General features: G+C 38.9%; 1 protein-coding gene across 3 annotated transcripts in view; it reads right to left on the bottom strand.

The window, feature by feature from the left end:
- Positions 1-18,783, bottom strand: part of ARID5B (AT-rich interaction domain 5B) — a 174,797-nt gene that overhangs the window by 12,019 nt on the left and 143,995 nt on the right. For all 3 annotated transcript variants that reach the window (XM_019538636.1, XM_019538637.1, XM_019538638.1), the window contains one exon: positions 16,165-16,262. In XM_019538636.1, the coding sequence (XP_019394181.1) occupies positions 16,165-16,262 (98 nt within the window). The remainder of the gene's footprint in view (positions 1-16,164; positions 16,263-18,783) is intronic.

Genomic DNA, 18,783 nt, shown 5'->3' with positions numbered 1-18,783 from the left:
TCCACAGTTGGTATACATTGATGTGGCTTCATTGATGTCAATAGAGCTGTGTTGGTTTATGAAGCTACATCGATACCATCTGAGGAGCTACCCTACAGTGTTTTAGGTTGATTTAATAGTCAACCCTTTCTTTTAATTTTCTCTGCCTACTCCCAGTCTTATGGAGTGAATGCCAGTAACACAGGATAAAGCTGAAGAAAACCTTGATAGCACATATAGGTACTTGTAGCCTGGTAGGACACATTTGGGTTGTATATAAATTTGTCTGAAGACTGGAAACTTGGTAGAGAGGAGAGGAGACATGATTTTCCCCAACTTCTAAGGATTGATGCAGAAGAGTTATACTAGCTCTTCCTGATAGATCTGTAAAGTGAAAGTTATGCTGACCCCTGCACTAGGATATTTTTTGCCTATAAAAGGACAAGAGATTTGGGGGAGCTGCTAATGGAGGGAAGACAGCAAAGAAAATGAAGGGGATTTAAAAATGAAAGAATTTTAATTGTGGAACTTTCTTGAACAAAGTGTATAAAATCACTTTTTTAAAAAAAAAACCACACACACATCAAACAGTGTGAGTTTTAATCTATCTGTTTTTTCTTCTCAATGTAGCTCTTGATCTGAAAGGAAAAATAACTGATGTAATTAAAAGGGATGGATTGCATTACAATCTCAGTTTCAACTTCAGTGATTAAAGTTTTTATAATGCATTTGGTATGATTAATGACTCACTGTGGGATTAATGCAAGACTCTGACTTTAAAAATATGAACTTTAATGCAGCAAACACAATTTGTCTATAAAAAAAAGACAAGCTGACTCTATGAAGAAAATGTACTTTGCTTATAAACAACATAAATCTGTTCAAATACCGGGAATCCTTCATTATCTTTAATCTAAGACTCCAAGGCAAAAAACTTTGGTTCAGATATTCGTTTGTTATCCTAGAATCTGTTTCTAACCATGCAATTTTGATTTAAATACTTAGATGTTCAAACACAGTTTGGACTTCAGAGAGCAGAAATTAGATTGCTTGTGATCATAATATTTCACATTTTAATAAAATACAACATAAATTATGTTAAAATATAAAGCTAATTTATGCCATATTAGAAACAAAATTCATTAACTGAGCATGCTCTGACATGGTATGTGCAAAGAGGCGTGAATAATACTTTTTAGCCCTGTATTTGGCAGCTCTCCAATAATGAAGCTAAGCAGAGCCCACAGGGAATATTCATCTTCAGATCCCATTACAAACTGAGTTTAAACATGTTACAGCTGCTAAAACTGGAAACTGCTCCCTCTATGCAGACTTAGCAAAATAATATATAGTTGCCAAATACCTGCTTCCCACTGTAATATTACAGTTAATGTTTATATAATAAAAAACATAACTAAGCTGAATAAGAAAAAAATAATCTTGTTCATACTTGAGGTGGCTAAATTTCATTTGTCAAGCACAAATATTCATGAACCACTTAACATCTCTCTGTGCTGTGTGCACTGCTTGGGACTTTATACGAAAGAGGTAAGTTTTGGTTTCATACAGGGCAATATTTATATCTTTCTGCCATGTGTTAAATATTTAAAATCACATTTAATAAAAACACATTTTATTGCAATAATTGCTAGCCCGGCAATTGGATTGTTTGACTTTGTTTTGTTTCCATGGGAACATGCCATCCTTTTGAAATCTACATATTCCATCAGTAAATGTTTCAATAGCTGCTTCTAGCTCTAAATGAGATAAAGATGATACTGTACCACTAGTGGTCCTTTTAATAAAAGATACTGTGTGATTAACCTTCTGGTTAAAGCAGAAATGGGAACAAGGCTGGGACTGACATGATTAATCACTGTTAGCATTCTTTCTATGGATCCTTCTATGGCAATTTCTGACAAAAAGCTTCTCCTCTTTGTTGCAATACACCACACCAGAACTCATTAGGTTTGGTACTAATTAGTAACCATGGCTTAAATTTCCTGTTACAATCTTTAGAGTTCATGTGGGAGTAAAACATTTTCATTTTAGTTATTTTTCACTGAGCTCAGCAGTTGGCAATAAGACCGCAGTAAAAATACATTTCACATAGCTGGTCAAAGGCCTAGAGCCAACAGCAGGAAATCTGGAATTAAATGTTTCTTGTATCTGGAAAGAGGCATGACTAAGGTAAAACTGAATCAAAACACAAGGATGGCTTGTTCTAGGAATTTTTTTTTCTTTTTAAATGAAGGCCAATGCTCGGCTGCTTCTCTAGAGTACAAAGATAATTTTCAGATTGTGGGGGAGAGAAAAAAGGAAGTACACATGAATATGCACTGTGAGGCTCTAGGGATTAACATGAAGCCTAACACCATGAACAATTGCTGCTTCATATAGATATTTCCGTTTGTTACGATTTTCACTGAATGTTTTTTCAGTTATCCTGTCATGGTACAACACAATTACCCACAGGATATGATCTTATCATTTGATTATTAGAAGTTTTTATAGTACAAGAGTAATAAAGCTAATATAGTTTTCAGAACATTTTGAACATGCAGCTAATATGCCATCAAAACATAATGTACTTAGCCAATTTAAGGTCATCATTGCCCAACACAGGAAGAATGTGGTTCTCTATTATACAAATAGTTTAGCAGAATGTAACATGTTCGAAACTAGCACATGATTTTTGTTAAATATTTGCAGCACAGCTAAGATTTAATCAATCCTTATACAACTGTGGGTAAAGACAACGTTCAAAAATACAACTGAATACCTAGAATATATTAAAATTTGGGAACAACAGGCATATTTTCAGTTGCTTTGAAGCACAGCTGTGTTTTATGGGGGAAGTACCAACTATTTATAAGAAGAATTAAAGGAATATTTTGTGCTCTAAAGGATATATGCCTCTAAAGCAGAGCAAATAATAGGGTCTTTATCATGATCAAGATTCCAATATTAAGATTAATAAAATGTATTATTTATAAGTCAATTAACATAAATAGAAAATTTAAGCAGCAGTGTATTAAAAAAATCTTTCCACAGGCAGCAGATTTTTAGCAGCATGAGGTTTTTTTTCTTGGAATAAAACAAGAATAACATTTTCCAGCCAAGAGCAGAAACAGTAGGGGAGTCTTTGCGTCTCTGCTATCACAGAGCTTCTTATTAAATTCAGTCACTGTGAAAAGCAAGACTTTTTTTTTTTTTTAAATAAAGACAACTTAAAATCAATACAAGTTAGATTAACAAATCAGGACTATACTAATCCTGATTTATTACAATCGGTGATATTAAGTTTAATCACGTATAAATTGCTATTCTAAAAAGATTTTGCTTTTCTAAATCTTGAATTAAGTAATGGTGCAGAGTGTACTGAGTTTTTAGATCTGCATCATCTCATATTATGAAAAATTCAATGTACTTCTCTGCAGCAAATGTCAGAGGTCAGCAAATCTATTACAGTAATGTAAGTAATCTGGCTTTCTGCCAACCTTTTTTTAAAAAACACTGAAGCAGATAATTTTATATTTACAAATTCTAAAATCCTCCAGGGACTGCATCTCTTTCCCGACAAAAAGCAGAAACTTCACATTAGAGAAATGTATTTCACAGTATATCAAACATGTCTGCATCGTTAGCATTTCATAAAAGACAAAAAAGACCTTAATCTTGATTAGTCGATGTTTTTTCCCAACCATAAAAAAAATAAGGTAAAATTGAATATGAACCAGTAACCACTACATTTTCAAAAACTGATTATGCAGAATGACTGACTTTTTTGGCCAAACTGCTTCACAGGATGTATGAATGCATTTCTATTTATAGACTTAAAAATAATTCTTACAGTAATGTAAAAGGTCTGACAAACCCAGAAAGAGAAAGGAAATTCAGTGCTAAGCATGCCAAGTTCCCTCTTTAATTCTCCCTACCATGCATGGGTATTGCAGTGACCATATGTACAGTGCATGATGCTCTACCCACAGGCTGTGTAAGGTGAGTTAAGGGCAGGAAGGCAGTTTGGAGTGATGAATTCACAACTGCCGCTGTTTCTACACAGCTCACTTCTGTATTAATTTTTTTTCATTCTTTCTTTGGCAGCACAAAATGTGTCTCCTAATGTCTCCCACTCAACATCATATTGTTTCTTCAAGTGCTCCAGGCTCAACATACTAATGTAAAAAAATAGAAACTCTGTATATCTCAGGAATGATTTAATGCATCATTTATATACTGCCAGTAGTTTAATTCTTGGCTAAAAGATTTGAAGATGGAAATTGAAAGGCAGAAAAAGAAAGACATTTGAACAGTATGTTATGTACTTGTGGAACTCATTGCCACTGGATGTAACTGAGACCCAAGACTTACTAAGATGGAAAAAAGGCTTTGCCATTTATATAGATTACAAGAGCATTCATGGTTACATTAGAGATAATTTAAAAATTCTGAGTAGATACATAAAACCTCATGTTTCATTCAGAGAATAAAACAATCAAAGAAGCTCCCCTTTTGGACAGGTTATTCAACAGAAGTCCAGTAAAGAGATTGTTGCACCTTCTACTGAAGGACCTGCTAAGAGCTGCTCACAGAGGCAAGACATACTGGACACCAGGGACCATCTGTCTGATTTATTACAGCAACTGCTCTCTTCCTAAAATAAAACTCCCATCCCATCATTAACAATACCAACAGGGCACAGAACATGGAACTGAGTTCAGATATTAGATTTTTAAAAATGTAATACTACCTATTTGTCATTCTACACAATACATTCATTAAGCTTATACTATAGAGAAAGAACTAAAAACACAATAATACTTAACACTGCCAGCTCTGAATCCCTCTGAACTGATTCTATCCCTTAGGACAGTGATTCCCAACCAAGGTGCCACAACACCCTGGGATGTCTTGAGATTTTTTCAATGGTGCTGTGAGATGCCATAAGGTGTTAACAAACATGGTTCACAAGACAAACCCAAGCGTGCAAACATAATTTACAAGATAAACCTAGTGATTTTTAATGGGAATCCACAGTATTAAAAACATTCTGACACATTGTGGTATTGGAGTCTTTTGCAATAGAATTGCTCTACTATATTTATATAGTGAAAAAAACAAGTGAAAACAAAGAGCTGGTATTTTCCAAGGAGTGCCTTGAGTCTAACAAGAGGTGTCTTGAGTCTAAAAATGTTAAGAAGCACTCCCTTTGGAAGTCATTGACAAAATATGCATTTTTTGGAGTGGACTCTCTGTGGTCTCATTGAAAGGTGTTCGATGCTTTAAAAAAAAAAACTTATACCCTTATAAAGAGAAACATATTGTCAAGTCGTGCTATCACCAAAGGCAGAGGAGCAAGCCACCACTTCAGCTGGAGGTTTTGTCACAGGATAGTTACTAGCTTTCTAGGAACAAAGAGGAATTCCAGCCCAAGTATCCAATGACTGAGGACAAATACTCAGAAGAGGCAGGGGTAGGAGAATGGCCAAAACCTGAGGACCATTCTCTGTTTCTAGAGTAGGGAAATAAAATATATTTGGGAAATCAGTAACATATTCCAAAAAAGCCTGATTTCATTTGTAGTGTGTTGTACAATCCAGGGGTTACTAAAGCAAGCATGCACTTCTTTGTATAGTGTACAATAGCAATAGGGTCATTTGTCTGAAGCACAAAACTGGCATGTATTTTAACAGCAAAGACAAAATATGTTTGTGTTCAATTTTGTTCCCAAAGAACTGTCTTCTGTTAATGAAATGGGAGAGCACACAAAGCAACAGCAAACTCTCCCTGTGCCTGAAGAAGGGTGTTTGTACCCAAAAACTTTCAAAGAACCATTTTCCAACTATTCAGTTGGTCTAATAAAAGATGTCACATTTACCCAAAGAACCCTGTCTGCCTATGTCCTTAGACCAACACAGCTACAACCAACAATTTTATCAAAATGGCTCTTTCATCTTTTCATCAACAACATGCCTTACAGCCTGCTGGACATGCAACTGAGTAATGAGAATACTCACACTGTTGAAAGATGGGAACTGTACAAGTATAGAATTCAAATATGTTTAGTTTTAAATAAACTGGAAAATAGTGATAGTACAAACACAGGTTCTGATTGAACTGAATGGACTGGAGATAGAAGTTTAGGAGCTTAATCCAGTAGACCCACATGTCTGTGGAAAGCCAAATCCTCTTTGTAGACGCCACTCAATGGAGGGGGACAGGGTATGGCCGATGGAATCACAGCGATTATGGGAGAGGGTCCTTCCCCAGGCTACTTGCAAGAAATCAACTTTGCTTTTGCTATGAACGTGTTTCCCCAATAAACAGAAATGTGTTTAGCTAATGGAACCACACAATTGTTGATCTAGCAGCCTTCCTTAATGGTTGCCTGCCTGTGAGACTCAGGACATGTTGTGGAACAGTTTTGCAATAGGTGGTCCCTCTAACCCTGCCCCTTCTGCTTTGGAAGATGTACCCTCCTCCACTGCATGCAGCTGGAGAGATGAAGGATAAATGCAGCCATTTAGGGATACTTCTGCATTAGGAAAGAAGGGACCTGAGCCACTTCCTGATAGAAGAGCTCAAGAAAGGAATGAGTCAGAAAGGAGCTCATTTCCTAGCTCCTGGAAGGCAGGGAATGAACTCCCTTTAGAATGGTAGAGGTTCCTCCCTCTACTGTGTCCACCCCACACTAAAAAGGGTGGAAAAGGTAGAGGACACCTTGGGTCAATTTCTGCTTCAGAAGTGTAATTAAAGGAGGGCAACTGGGGCGGCAGTTTCAGGTGCCGCCTTTGTTGAAAGTTATAAAAATAGTTGAGACTGCAGGGGTGGCTGATTGACACCGCAGTAGCTGGTGTTGCCCAAGGCATGGACCTGCTGGGCTATTAGGGGTGTGAAAAGCAGGCCCTATTCGATTAGGAGTCGGCCTGAATTGGGGACAGTGATTCAATTCATTGATTCAGATCACTGTCCCCGATTCGATTCAGCTGAATCCATATCTGAAGATTTGATTCTGATTTGGAGAATCAACGATTTGGACATCGACACAGCTTTAAATGTTTTTTCCAGACAACCTGGAGGTACCAGTGTGGCTTATGAATGTCGTGATGCTGGGGAGATGGAGCATCCCACAGGAGTGCAGGAGGAGCCCCCCCATGTGCTCAGTGGCGAACCTGGAAGTGGACCAGAAGTACTTCCAGTCCACTTCCAGGTCTGGTTGGGAGTGTGCTGGGCCTCCCCCCAATGGCCCCTTGGCTTAATGATTGGCTACAGGAGGACCTCAGGTGCCCCCCCAGATGCAGGAGGCACCGGTCACTGAGCCAGGGAGGCATGGGGGGGCCCAGAGTACTCCCCAGCAGACCCGGAAGTGGACTGGAAGTGTTTCTGGCCCACTTCTGGGTCTGCTGCCAAGTACACTGGGAAGCCCCCCCACACTGCTGTGGGATGTTCTATGCACCCCAGCATCACAGAATTCATGAACCCCTGCTACCTAGAGGTATGTAGAAAAAACACTTAAAGCTGTCTCTGTGTCAGAATCACTGAATCTTTCAGAATCTCTCCAAAATGATTTGGATGCTTCCGATTAGTTTTGGAGAGATTAAAGGGTCCTCTGATTTGATTCTGATTTGGAGATTCAGCCACTGAATCAGGCCAAATCTTTGCCAAATTGAATCAGGGATTGAAGCTTTGCACAGCCCTATTGGCTAGGCCTCTGCTCTGCACACCCCCATTTGGGGCAATACACTTACTTAGGGAGGTACAAAAAGTACCCTTTTGGGTAGGGGCCAGAGGCATAACAGATAAGATGAACATCTTCCCTCTTCACACATTAAGCAATCTGTCCTTCAACACTAGGAAAGACGGTCCTCCTATCAGATACACTAACATGTAAACTGTTCTTATTGACTTTAATGCTGGGCAGTAAGTCTCCAAAGCTGCAAAACAAGTCTCAAATAAGTTTTGCAAAAACACAGTGTTCTCAGATGTTTTGAATAGATGGCTAAGAAGCTGCTTTAATGGTAAACAATTGCATTCTTTTGTCATCTGATACTTTATTTTTTATTTTTTTGGTGAGGGGACGTGCTTTTTGAATTTTCAATAGTTCCTTTGTTAAAGCATCTGTTACTCACATAATTGAAAAGATGTTTGTTCAGTGGCATGCTTGAGAGTACAGTTATTTAATCTAAATGATAAAGCCCAGAGGACAGAAAATCATAAGTAGAAACCTCTTGTTATTTATCAAAAAGAAAAGGGGCTAAAACACCTAATCCATCCTTTAAGTTTATGCCTGATGGAAATCTATGGATACAATCTGCAATTTGCAAACTTTCTCAGAGGCTGTTACTTAGAGGAAAATAGCAGGATGAAAACAAAACTAAAACAACAAAATTCATATGACAAGAAAAATGGCTGTTTGGAAATTTTTTGGGGGGGGGGTTTAAACAAAGAGCTGTAGTTTACAGCATGACATAACACTTTATTAATTTTTGCCTCAGGGTATTTTCACACTTAACAATGTAAATCCAAACCTTCTATTAATTACTTGTATTAAATACATCTATAAACATTTCTATATAGATGCTAGATTTTTCAAGGTACAGGACTAGCTGCTCTTTCTGACAGAATTCTGTTGAAAAGTCCACACTTTACGAAGTTATCTAAATACTGTACTTCAGGAAAGCCACACAGTATTTGCATGGAATGCTAAATGCTCTTACATATTGAATTACTTCACAATATCCTTAGGTCATGAAAGCATTACAGCAGTTAAAAAGAAAGCATTTAAAGACCTTAGTTTAACCTGATATGTTTCTGGTAGAATAAGATGGGGTTTTTTATTTAGTTTTTGTGAATTAAATTTGGAAGGAAAAACCCTCTGGGTCCTCCTCCCTATCTCATGCTATCCCTAGTTTAGGCCATCCTCCCTATTCCATGCTAAATTTTAATCTCTCACACCTCTTTTTTTGCATAAGGATGTTAATCTAGCACGTGTTACAGGTGGTCAGATACTAGAGTACAAACACAGCATAAAAACCTAGACTGCAAAGTTAATGCCCTGTTTCTCAAAATATTGAGTACACCTTTTCTTTTGGAGCAAGAAGAACCAATTAGGGGTATGTGAACTGACCTCTCAATTCTTCTCCAGAGTCTCAACTTCCATTAAAAAAACAATAAATCTCTAGCTGTTATGGTTCTGGAGAACACTTTCCAAATGTGAAGTAAGCATAACTGATGCTAATTCAGCTGTTAGTGATGATACTTCAGGTGTCACCCTTGTTAACTATTTCACTGCTCATAAAAGCATGTGAGAAAGTCAGAGTATCATATGATTATCTATTCCAGAATTTCTCAAATTGCATGTGCGTGTAATTTCTGTTACTATAGGGAAAACCAAGTTGTGTATACACACATACATGGTCCCATAAGCTTTTTATTCCTTCATATTTTATTTTTTCATTGCATTTTGAGCTTCTGAATGTCACACGGTGTTTTTTTTGTAATGCTGATGATAAATCCATAGTAAGTATGTACTCATTCAATTTATATGAGCATTTTGGAAAAGGGGCCCATTGTTTATAAGGCCAAATTAAAGCTGTCAGATCTGCAGTTTGTTTAAAAGCAAAAGAAACCTCAAACCCTGTGTAAAAACCACATCTGCACTATTAGTAGAACACACTGTGAAGAACAGTGCTTCGCAGAAAAGTAGCCATTTCCGATTGTTTCTTGTGCTGATGATAAAAGATAGAGATGAAAGATCCTGACAATGAGCTGTAAGAATTTCTGACAGCTTGGGGAGGAAAGGTTCAGCTTGAACCAGTTAATGTCAATAACACATACATACTTACTTTCTATGATCACCCAAGGCAAAAGCATTAAATAATTTGGAAAAAAAAAAAAGAGTATGACCAAAATAACAACAACTCATAAGCTTTGTATGGGTTTGAATCATCTACATAGCAACAGCACCACGATGGGAAAACATTAATGCTTTTTATATTGGTAATCATCTGTAACATGAGCAATTAAGTACTGTACTAATGGACTATGGCCAAGAGCCTGGTACTAATATTAAAACCTGACAGAGATGAATAGGTTTTGAAGCAAAACTAGGCTGACAAAGACATTTTTATGAAGTGCTTCAGCCTATTTGATTTAAACCAATCAGAGGCAGGTTCAGACCAGTCAGACCTACAGCAACAATAATGCATTCATTAGCATTATATGATTCCTGCTATGCTTTAAATAAAAACATCCATTGATTCTATTCAGCAACCTGCACTTTCATTACTACGCTCATTAATAAAACAAAAGTAGTCTAACTAATATACAAATAACACTTACTGAAACATTGGCAACCTCGCCTTGATTTAAAATGAAAACATTTACTAGAAACATGAACCATATTACATGAAAAATAAATCAGATGATAATGCATACTAAATCTTTCTTCCTCTTCTACAAAAACAAAGCAGACATCTCAGTGATAAAAGCAAGCTGTCTCAGTCACAGCAAACTGTGTAATATTCAGGTGACAGCTTTAGGAGTCTTCATTCCAAGCTGTGGGCTACTGAATCCTTAAATTGGCAGCCATACAATTTAATTCAGAAGCATGTCCACAAAATTCTACAGTTACAAGCCCTCATAATTTGCTGTAGGTTACAAAAAATCAGGTTATTCTGAATGCCTGTGGGTTTCAGGTGAGGCCTTGGACTCCATTGCCTGCCTACTCAGACTTTTAGCACCTACTCTGAAAGACAGCTCTCCTCGATGATCAGAAAATATTGCTCTTTCCCCTAGAATCAATTCAAAATTTTCTGAAACTCCACCTAGCAGGTGGCCTGAGCCAATGAGTTAGCTTCAAGAAGGTGAGGCAATACCAGGTCAATGCTATTTTATTTCACAGTTTACAAATGATGCCATCCAAAGGTCATTCAATACAATTTTATCGATGTTCAAAGTCAGTGTAAATAGCTACAAGTTTCTTTGTGTATGTCTGCATGGCACAATTCAATACCTTGAAGAGGTAATTAAGGTAACTCTAAGGCTAGGGACAGACATTACACATAAACTGGTTTAAGTGATCAGAAACCTGTAACAGAACAGATGTTTAGTGCACATAAACCAGTTTGAAAATGGCTGAACTGGTTTGAGATAAACCTGGTTGAATGCAGTATCAGACTTAACTGGTTTGGCTCAAACTGGTTTATGTAATGTCTGTCCCCAACCCCTTGCTAGTTTAAGATACACCAAACTCCCCCAGCATCCTGGCATGCTCTCTGGGCTGGATGGGGCTTTCTGTTCCACAGCAGGAATGGCCCATCCCCTCTGCTCCATGGCTAGAGCTCTGGCAGAGACTGCAGACAGAGCAGAGTTTGCCTGTCTTCTCCTGCCCTCCCCCACTCTCCCCCACACTGCTCAAGCTGGAATATCCCCCTCCTTCCCTCCCTCTCTCCCTCCCTCCCAACTCCCACAGCACAGACCCCAGACCCACAGACCCTAGGCATGGGATATGCTAGCTAATGCCGAGAGGGGTTCTGTGTATGTTTCCAATTTCACTTGGACAGGCAGACAGAACAGTGACTGCTTATGGCATTTTGGAACTAATCAACAGGACAGCTGGTAAGCTGTTTAAGAAGAGTTTGAACTAATTGAGAAAGGGTATTGTTTTGCTGATGAGGTGATAAACAATGGTATCAGCTCCATGCTGGCTTGTTTAACTGTCAGTTTGCTGCAGACAATATAAAGAAGCAGAGATGAAGATTGAAAGGCTCTGTATCATCAACAGATGCATACATTGCACACCCTCCCTTGCCTCAGTGTGCTAACCTTGGGCTGGGGGCTGGCAACACTCCCGCTCCTTGAGCAGCGAGTAGGGAAAAACTTGGGATGGTACAGGTAGACTTCCCTAATCAGAGGTCCTGCCAGGGCCTGGCCATGCCCCCCACTTAGCTCATTGCTGTGCTGCTCTAGCACCCCACAACTTCTAGCCTGAACCACTGCAGGCATGTGCCTGAATTTCCTCAGTCCAGAGCAGTAGTCTCCAACCTGTTTAAGTAGGAGATCACCTTTGGCATTTAAAAGCAACCCAAGATCTACCCTGAACCGCCGCCCCACCTTCTCCCCACACCCAGCAGAGGGGGGGCAGATTGAGGCAGAGGGAGAAAAAATTATTTGGGGGTGAATCTCCCCAGCAGGTAAGTCCCACCCAGGTGGGACCCTACTCAACTTACCCCTTTTCCTGCCTCTGTGACACTGTCCCTCACCACAGGGGCCTCAATCTAGCCCTCACCCCCTCTCTCCCCCATGGACTGACCTGTTGAGCTGGGTGCATGCACATGCGCACTTGGTCCCCCATCTCAGCCTCGCATAGACTCCAAGAGTCTTCAAAATCTACTGCAAGAGGCTCCAAGATCTACCAGTGAATCAATATCCTCTGGTTGGTGATCACTGATCCAGAGAGAATGTCTTTACAGTTACAAACCAGTTCAGCCTAGCCAGGTTAGACTAACATGCAAAGATTTAATCAATTAATGTTCAGGGTTTTTGAAGGTCTGTCCTAGCCTAAATGAGCTAGTTTGGGTACCAGAAACAGTATATTTGAATCAATGCCATAGCAATGAAGTTTGGTGCCTGGGGCAAAGCCTACAGCAACAGCCCACCCCTGCCCTGCACACAGGTCTGGGGGAGCACACACCCCACCTCCATGCTTGCTCAAGACTGCACATAGTGGTGGGAGCTTCCCTTCTCACATCCCTGTTCCCCCTCCCCCCCCAAACAAGCTGTTCATGGCTCTATCCCATGCCCCACCCCAGCTGGGCAGCACCTGTTGGCGCCCCTTCATTTCAGTGCCTGGGGCAGTCACCCCAGTCACCAGCCCCCCTTGCTACAGCACTGATTTGCATTAATGCAGCACATCACCTGAGCTAATTTGATGGGGTGAAGAGCATTGTGTTAATGTAACTAAACTATTTATACTTTCCAAGTTATCTTGTTTAGAGGTAGCTCAGGTATACATGCATATATGCTATGCCCCCATCCCCACGTTATTTAAGGGAAACTAGTCAAATGTAACACAATTCCCCATGATTTATGGGTTTAGTACTTCTAGGTCAAATTGATTGTCAGTATAATGAGACACATCAGGGAATTGTGGCCTTTGTTCCTAGTAAATAGGAAAAAGCCAGTCGACTTCAAATATGGAAAAATATTGAGTGGTCATTCAGCACTTACTTCTTAAGTCAATTTCCAGTTTAAGCTTCACAGTTTACCTTCAAGCTAAAAACATACATGTATTCTGATCTATTTTTGTAGCACAGCATTAGTTTTAGATTAAATGTCATTCAAGTGCTTTGGCTATAAATGAGCATTACATTTACAGGTGCTGTACTCATAATTACCAATGGAAACAAAACACAATTTTATCTTTTTCATGCTTAAAACTTAATATATTCTTCCTGTCATGGAAAAAAGGCAGCCAATATTCTAAATTCTTGAATGTACCAGGAATTGTCTGTCAACTGAGTTTTGTTAAAGGAAGAGATTGAAGTTTATGCCTAAGGTCAATTCAGGGTTAAGATTCAGATTTACTGGTGAAAAAATGTGACAAGTTTTCTATTGCAAATGCCATCTTTCTGCAGAATTTAGAATGCAATTGGAAAATATGGCTTTTCTCATTTTGGATCTAACTGAAGACTGAAATTATAGGAAAGAATTCTGACTCCAGAAATTCAAATCCAAATGATTTAAAAAATGAAGGAGTTGGGAGTCAAAGTTACATTTAAGGCCAATTCTCCAAGCCCACTTTGCTACTGGATTGGTAGCAAAGCTACACAGTTCCCTGATACTCCTTGGGTTTAAAAGACTTTCTGGGTTGCAGAAACATACTACAGACACTTCAATGGGGTATTTTTAGAGTAAAAACACCTTTTTATAATTTATAGCAGAGGGACACAAGGACAGAATTGCATGCAACTTATAATATAGCCTCACATAAGTGCTCAGAAAAGGCATTAAAGTAAATATCTATGCCTCAAAATAAGAACATTTATATGGCTTCAAATGTAACATAATAAACAACTAACAGGGAAGTACAAGGAAAGAAAGGGGTGTTTGCATTTTGCTCATTCATCTTTTCCATGATAACAACAGATTCTCATAAAGCCCAATGGGTCTCTATCTCTGCTAAACCAATGCCAACTGACATTTCAGTGCTCATGCTTCTGGGACTTCCTTGAAAAAGAAACAAGACTTCATTGAGTATGGGAAATCCTAGACTGCCAAATTCAACCAGATCAGCTGGCCCAGGCATTGAAGCTGTTGAGTTTATAGTTATGGACCCTATTGTCAGCACACAGCCTGATAAGTCAGTTACATGTCTATAACATTTATTAGGAACGTCTGAAAATAAAAAACAGCCTGATGCAGACAGCATCTCATCACTTATTTGGACTAGACTCTGGAATTCCTTGACTTTTATGGCGGCAGTGAAGCAGATTCTTCACTGTGAATCATGGGTCTTATGCTAGCTACTACTGCTAGAATTTAAGGTTAGAAATTTCCCCCTATCAAATATGATGCAATTTCTGTAAGTTGGGCTGTGACATTAGAAGACTTTGAGAAACTCATACTCATTTAGCTTTGGACAATGCTGTGTTTACGTAAAACCAAATGCCTTCCTGACCCCAACTGGTAACCAGTTTATGCTCTGGAAAATTAGATTAGATTTTTGTATGAGCATGAATGTAGGCATACACAGAAATTCAAAGGATTTTCTTAACAATACTTTGTTAAATTTCATTTTAAAAGATTCCTGCTACAGTGTTTTATTTACTGTACATTAGCATCACAAGCCCAGGAAGCCATTATGTAATAGGAGTGTGCGAAGCAGGCCACATTTGATTTGGATTTGACCTGAATCAGGGACAGTGATTCAATTAGCTGATTCAGATCTCTGTCACTGATTTGATTCGGCCAAATCTGAACCTGAAGATTCGATGCTGATTCAGAGAATCAGAGATTCAGACATAGACACAGCTTTAAAAGTTTTTTCTACATACCTTGCGGTAGCAGGTGCGGCTCATGATCCCTGTGATGTGGGGGCAGATGAAGCATCCCACAGGAGTGTGCGGGGGGACCTCCATGTGCTCAGCAGAGAACCCGGACTGGAAGGACTTCCTGTCCAGTCCTGGGTCTACTGGGAAGCACGCAAGGGATCCCCCCATGCCCCCCTGGCTCAGTGATCAGCTACAGAGGGACCCTGGGTGCACCCCCAGACCCAGGGAGCACCAGTCACTGATCCAGGAGGGTGCAGGGGGAAGGGAGCCCAGCACGCTTCATGGCAGACCTGGAAGTGGACTGGAAGTACTTCCAGACCAGGTTTGCTGCCGAGCACATAAAGGTAGGTAGAAAAAACATTTTAAGCTGTCTCTATGTCTGGATCGGTGAATCTTTCCAAATCTCTCTGAATCAATTCAGAGGGTTCCAATTTGATTTGGAGAGATTAAAGGGTCCTCTGGTTCGATTTAGATTTGGAGATGCAGCCACTGAATCAGGCTGAATCTCCACCAAATCAAATCAGGGACCGAAGCTTCACACAGCCCTGTGGTCTACGTGGGAAGAATAAGCAATCAAAAGTTCTAACCAGCAGTAATGGCTGCTGAGAAAGAGAATTGTTTGACAGCAGCTTTTGGGCAGGAAGGAAAGAAGAGACAATTAAGGAATAGGAATGCACCTAATCTTAATGACGTTCTACAATGTGGATCACCCTATTATTTTGATCACAACTTGTTTAATTTGTATTCTGGATAATCATGGTGTACAAATATTTGTCTCAATTAGTGGTCTATTATTATTTTTCATTTGCTACATTTTGTTCAGTTTTGGAGTTTCCTTGCTAGAAAAATGGTATGGTAAAATTAAAGTAAAAACCAAAAAAGAAATCAGATGTTTGTTTTATTTGTTTTGCTTTTGGAGAGACACTCTCTGGTTTAAATTACAGTGGATTATAGGACTAAATAGTTGGAGAAATATGCCTTTAAGAGCTTGCACTTGTGCCTTCTCTCTCTCTCTTCTCCCCCCCCCTTTCTCCTTCTCGCTTTTCCTAATTCTTTACAAAATAGCTTTGAAGTCTCTCCAAATTAATTTTTTCTTTATTAAACAAGCATTTCAGATTTGTTATCTTACCTTTCATAATGTCTGCGAGTACATGTAGCAGCACTTGTGCTTCCAGGGTTACCACCTAATTCATCATAAATATGTTTCCATTGTCGACGGGCTGTTATCTGTAAAAATGGCAATGGAAAATTTAATCTTGCATCTTTACAGATTCTACAGTATTTGAGTTCACAGCAACAAATACATGTGTGACACTTTCAGAACGGCATGTTCTACAAACAGTATAAAAGCCCCTACAGAACGTATAGTGTGCCTATGTTTTTAGAAGATTATATTATATTCATCTGTTTCCTTTATTCTAAAATGGAGTCTTACCACAAGTTCATTATCAAATCGCTAGCAATTCAGTCTTGCAAAAAAGATAATCTCAATCAATATAGGGTCATTAACCATCAGAAGTTATGCAGACAAATCCCAAGGTAAATTATGAAAATGAAGCTAGAACTAAGCACAAATAATGATTACGTAGTTATTTTAACTGAATCAGAGAAAATAAATCTGCTGCAAAATCCAAATCCACCACAGACTCTAAATCCACAAAAGCAGAGTCTGTAACTCTATATGTTACAAGCTGTTTATTTTTATCCATTTATGTCAGTAAAATATATAGATCAAACGGTAATGAAATCTTAACATGTTCCAGTGTTAATATTTGAGCTATGTACTTTATTGGACCAAGTTGATGAAAATAAACATCTTGTAACGTATTGAGTTGCATGCCACGGTTTTGTTTTTTTATACAGAAATTAGGATTATACAGAATAACAGATGGAAGACCTGGCAAAAGAACTGTTTCTGAATACCAGTTCATTATTTTCTATATTCTGCTATATTTAAAACAGGAAGAAAAACGGGAAGAAGATGAACATAATTGATCACCCTCTTTTGCATGCAGCTCATAACAAGAGCCAGTAGAAAACTATGGGGAAAAGACTGGGACAATTATGGGAGAATTTTGTCCTTTTTCTGTGAAATGCTGTGGATCTTAATATATTCAAACCCAGAGGCTTCTTCAAAGTTACCCACAGAGCTGTCAATGGAGTTCACTAAGCAGCTAAAGGCAGCAATCAGAAGAAAACAAATATCACAACTTGCAATCTAGGATTTGTAATTTTAATCTAAAGAAGAAGAAATGGGTAGAGTAGTTAAATATTGCTGGTCAAAGGGTGCCTTTTTCTTTACATAAAAGGAAAACCCTTTTTTTGCAGAAAACATGCTCCTAAAGCAAAAGCATAGTTGGAGATATGCTATTTGGTAATGTTATAATTTCTATGAGGGATTTCTGAAGTTTATCATTAGTCTAGTTCCCCTTAGAAATAACCATTATCTACTTTTTGCTGCAGGTAAATTTAAAATAGCATTTTACTTATCAGTAATTTGAACTTGTAACAATACCTTTTGTAAAGGTATTTAAACCATATACTTGGAAAAACTGTATATTTAACTGACATCTTCAAAATCATCCATTTTTTTTTTAAACACAGGGGACCATTTTGCCCAAGAAACTGACTGCATTTATTAATTTAATATTTTATTTTCTTCCTTATCCAAAGCTAACAGGCAAGGGAGCAAATACACACACACATATATATATACATATATATATATATATATGTATATATATATATATTCTTCAATTAAGTGACATATTCTGGATGCCCGGATAATTTAAACAGAAGACATACATTCATCTCAGGACACAGTTTATCCCTAAATCAATACTATTCAGATTCTTATATCACCTTGTTTATGACCATTGCTGTCTGTTATCACTACTAAACCAATGGTACTGAAGTCACAAGTCAGACTTGATCACTTTAGTCTCCCCACGTGAGCATGAATGAGTTCACCATCTGAGTTGCCCGGGAAAGGCCTGCCCTTGCTACAGTTGATGATAGTGTAAACTTTGCCACTGGCTTCAACAAGAACAGGATCCACTTGATGAGCAAACTAGATAAAGATGCTTTGTGCCATTACAAAAGCAGGTTAGCTGTCAGCTATGGGTTCTGACATACAGAAATCCCTGGACAGCATAGCTGGCCCTTTTCCACTTCTCTCTAGCCTAGGGAAATGCTGTGGATGTATAGGAGAAAAGAGGCATGGAGAGAGAGACTTGCACTCCACTAATATGGGCACTATAGTGGCCCCTTGGGGCTGCTGCAGTTGGCTTAAATTAGAGTAGTCCCATACAGCTCCAGGGGTGTCAGGGATTCAAAGAAAGCAAAGATGCAAATAAAATAAAATAATATCTATGCCTCCTGTTCCTGCCTTGTGTTCTCTGCTAAGTTCACCTCAGCTGCACCACAGAACTGGGGACCAATAGTGATTTGGTAAAGAATGCTTAAACTATTTAGAGACAGAAATTAAAACATTAAGGCCTTGTCCACACAGGTGTGGATATTTGTTTTTCTGGGGACAAGAAGCAGTGGCATACTTTGTACTGCTCTTAACTGTCCCCAGGGAATGTCTGTGCCACGTGCCCTCTGGCATATGGCAGGTTACTCTGGGTGGGGTAGGAGAGGCTGGACCCAGCAGCCTTACCTGGGGTCCTGGGCCCTACTGGAGCTGCAGCAGTGGTGATCCTGCTGCTTGGAGCCTGGTCCCCCACCCCCACCTCCCCCTCTGAGG

The sequence above is a fragment of the Crocodylus porosus genome, unplaced genomic scaffold (assembly GCF_001723895.1).
Source record: "Crocodylus porosus isolate Cpor-Errol unplaced genomic scaffold, CroPor_comp1, whole genome shotgun sequence".
In the NCBI taxonomy this organism is placed as follows: domain Eukaryota; kingdom Metazoa; phylum Chordata; order Crocodylia; family Crocodylidae; genus Crocodylus; species Crocodylus porosus.
The sequence above is the reverse complement of the archived record's forward strand: the minus strand, read 5'-3'. Positions and strand labels throughout refer to the sequence as shown.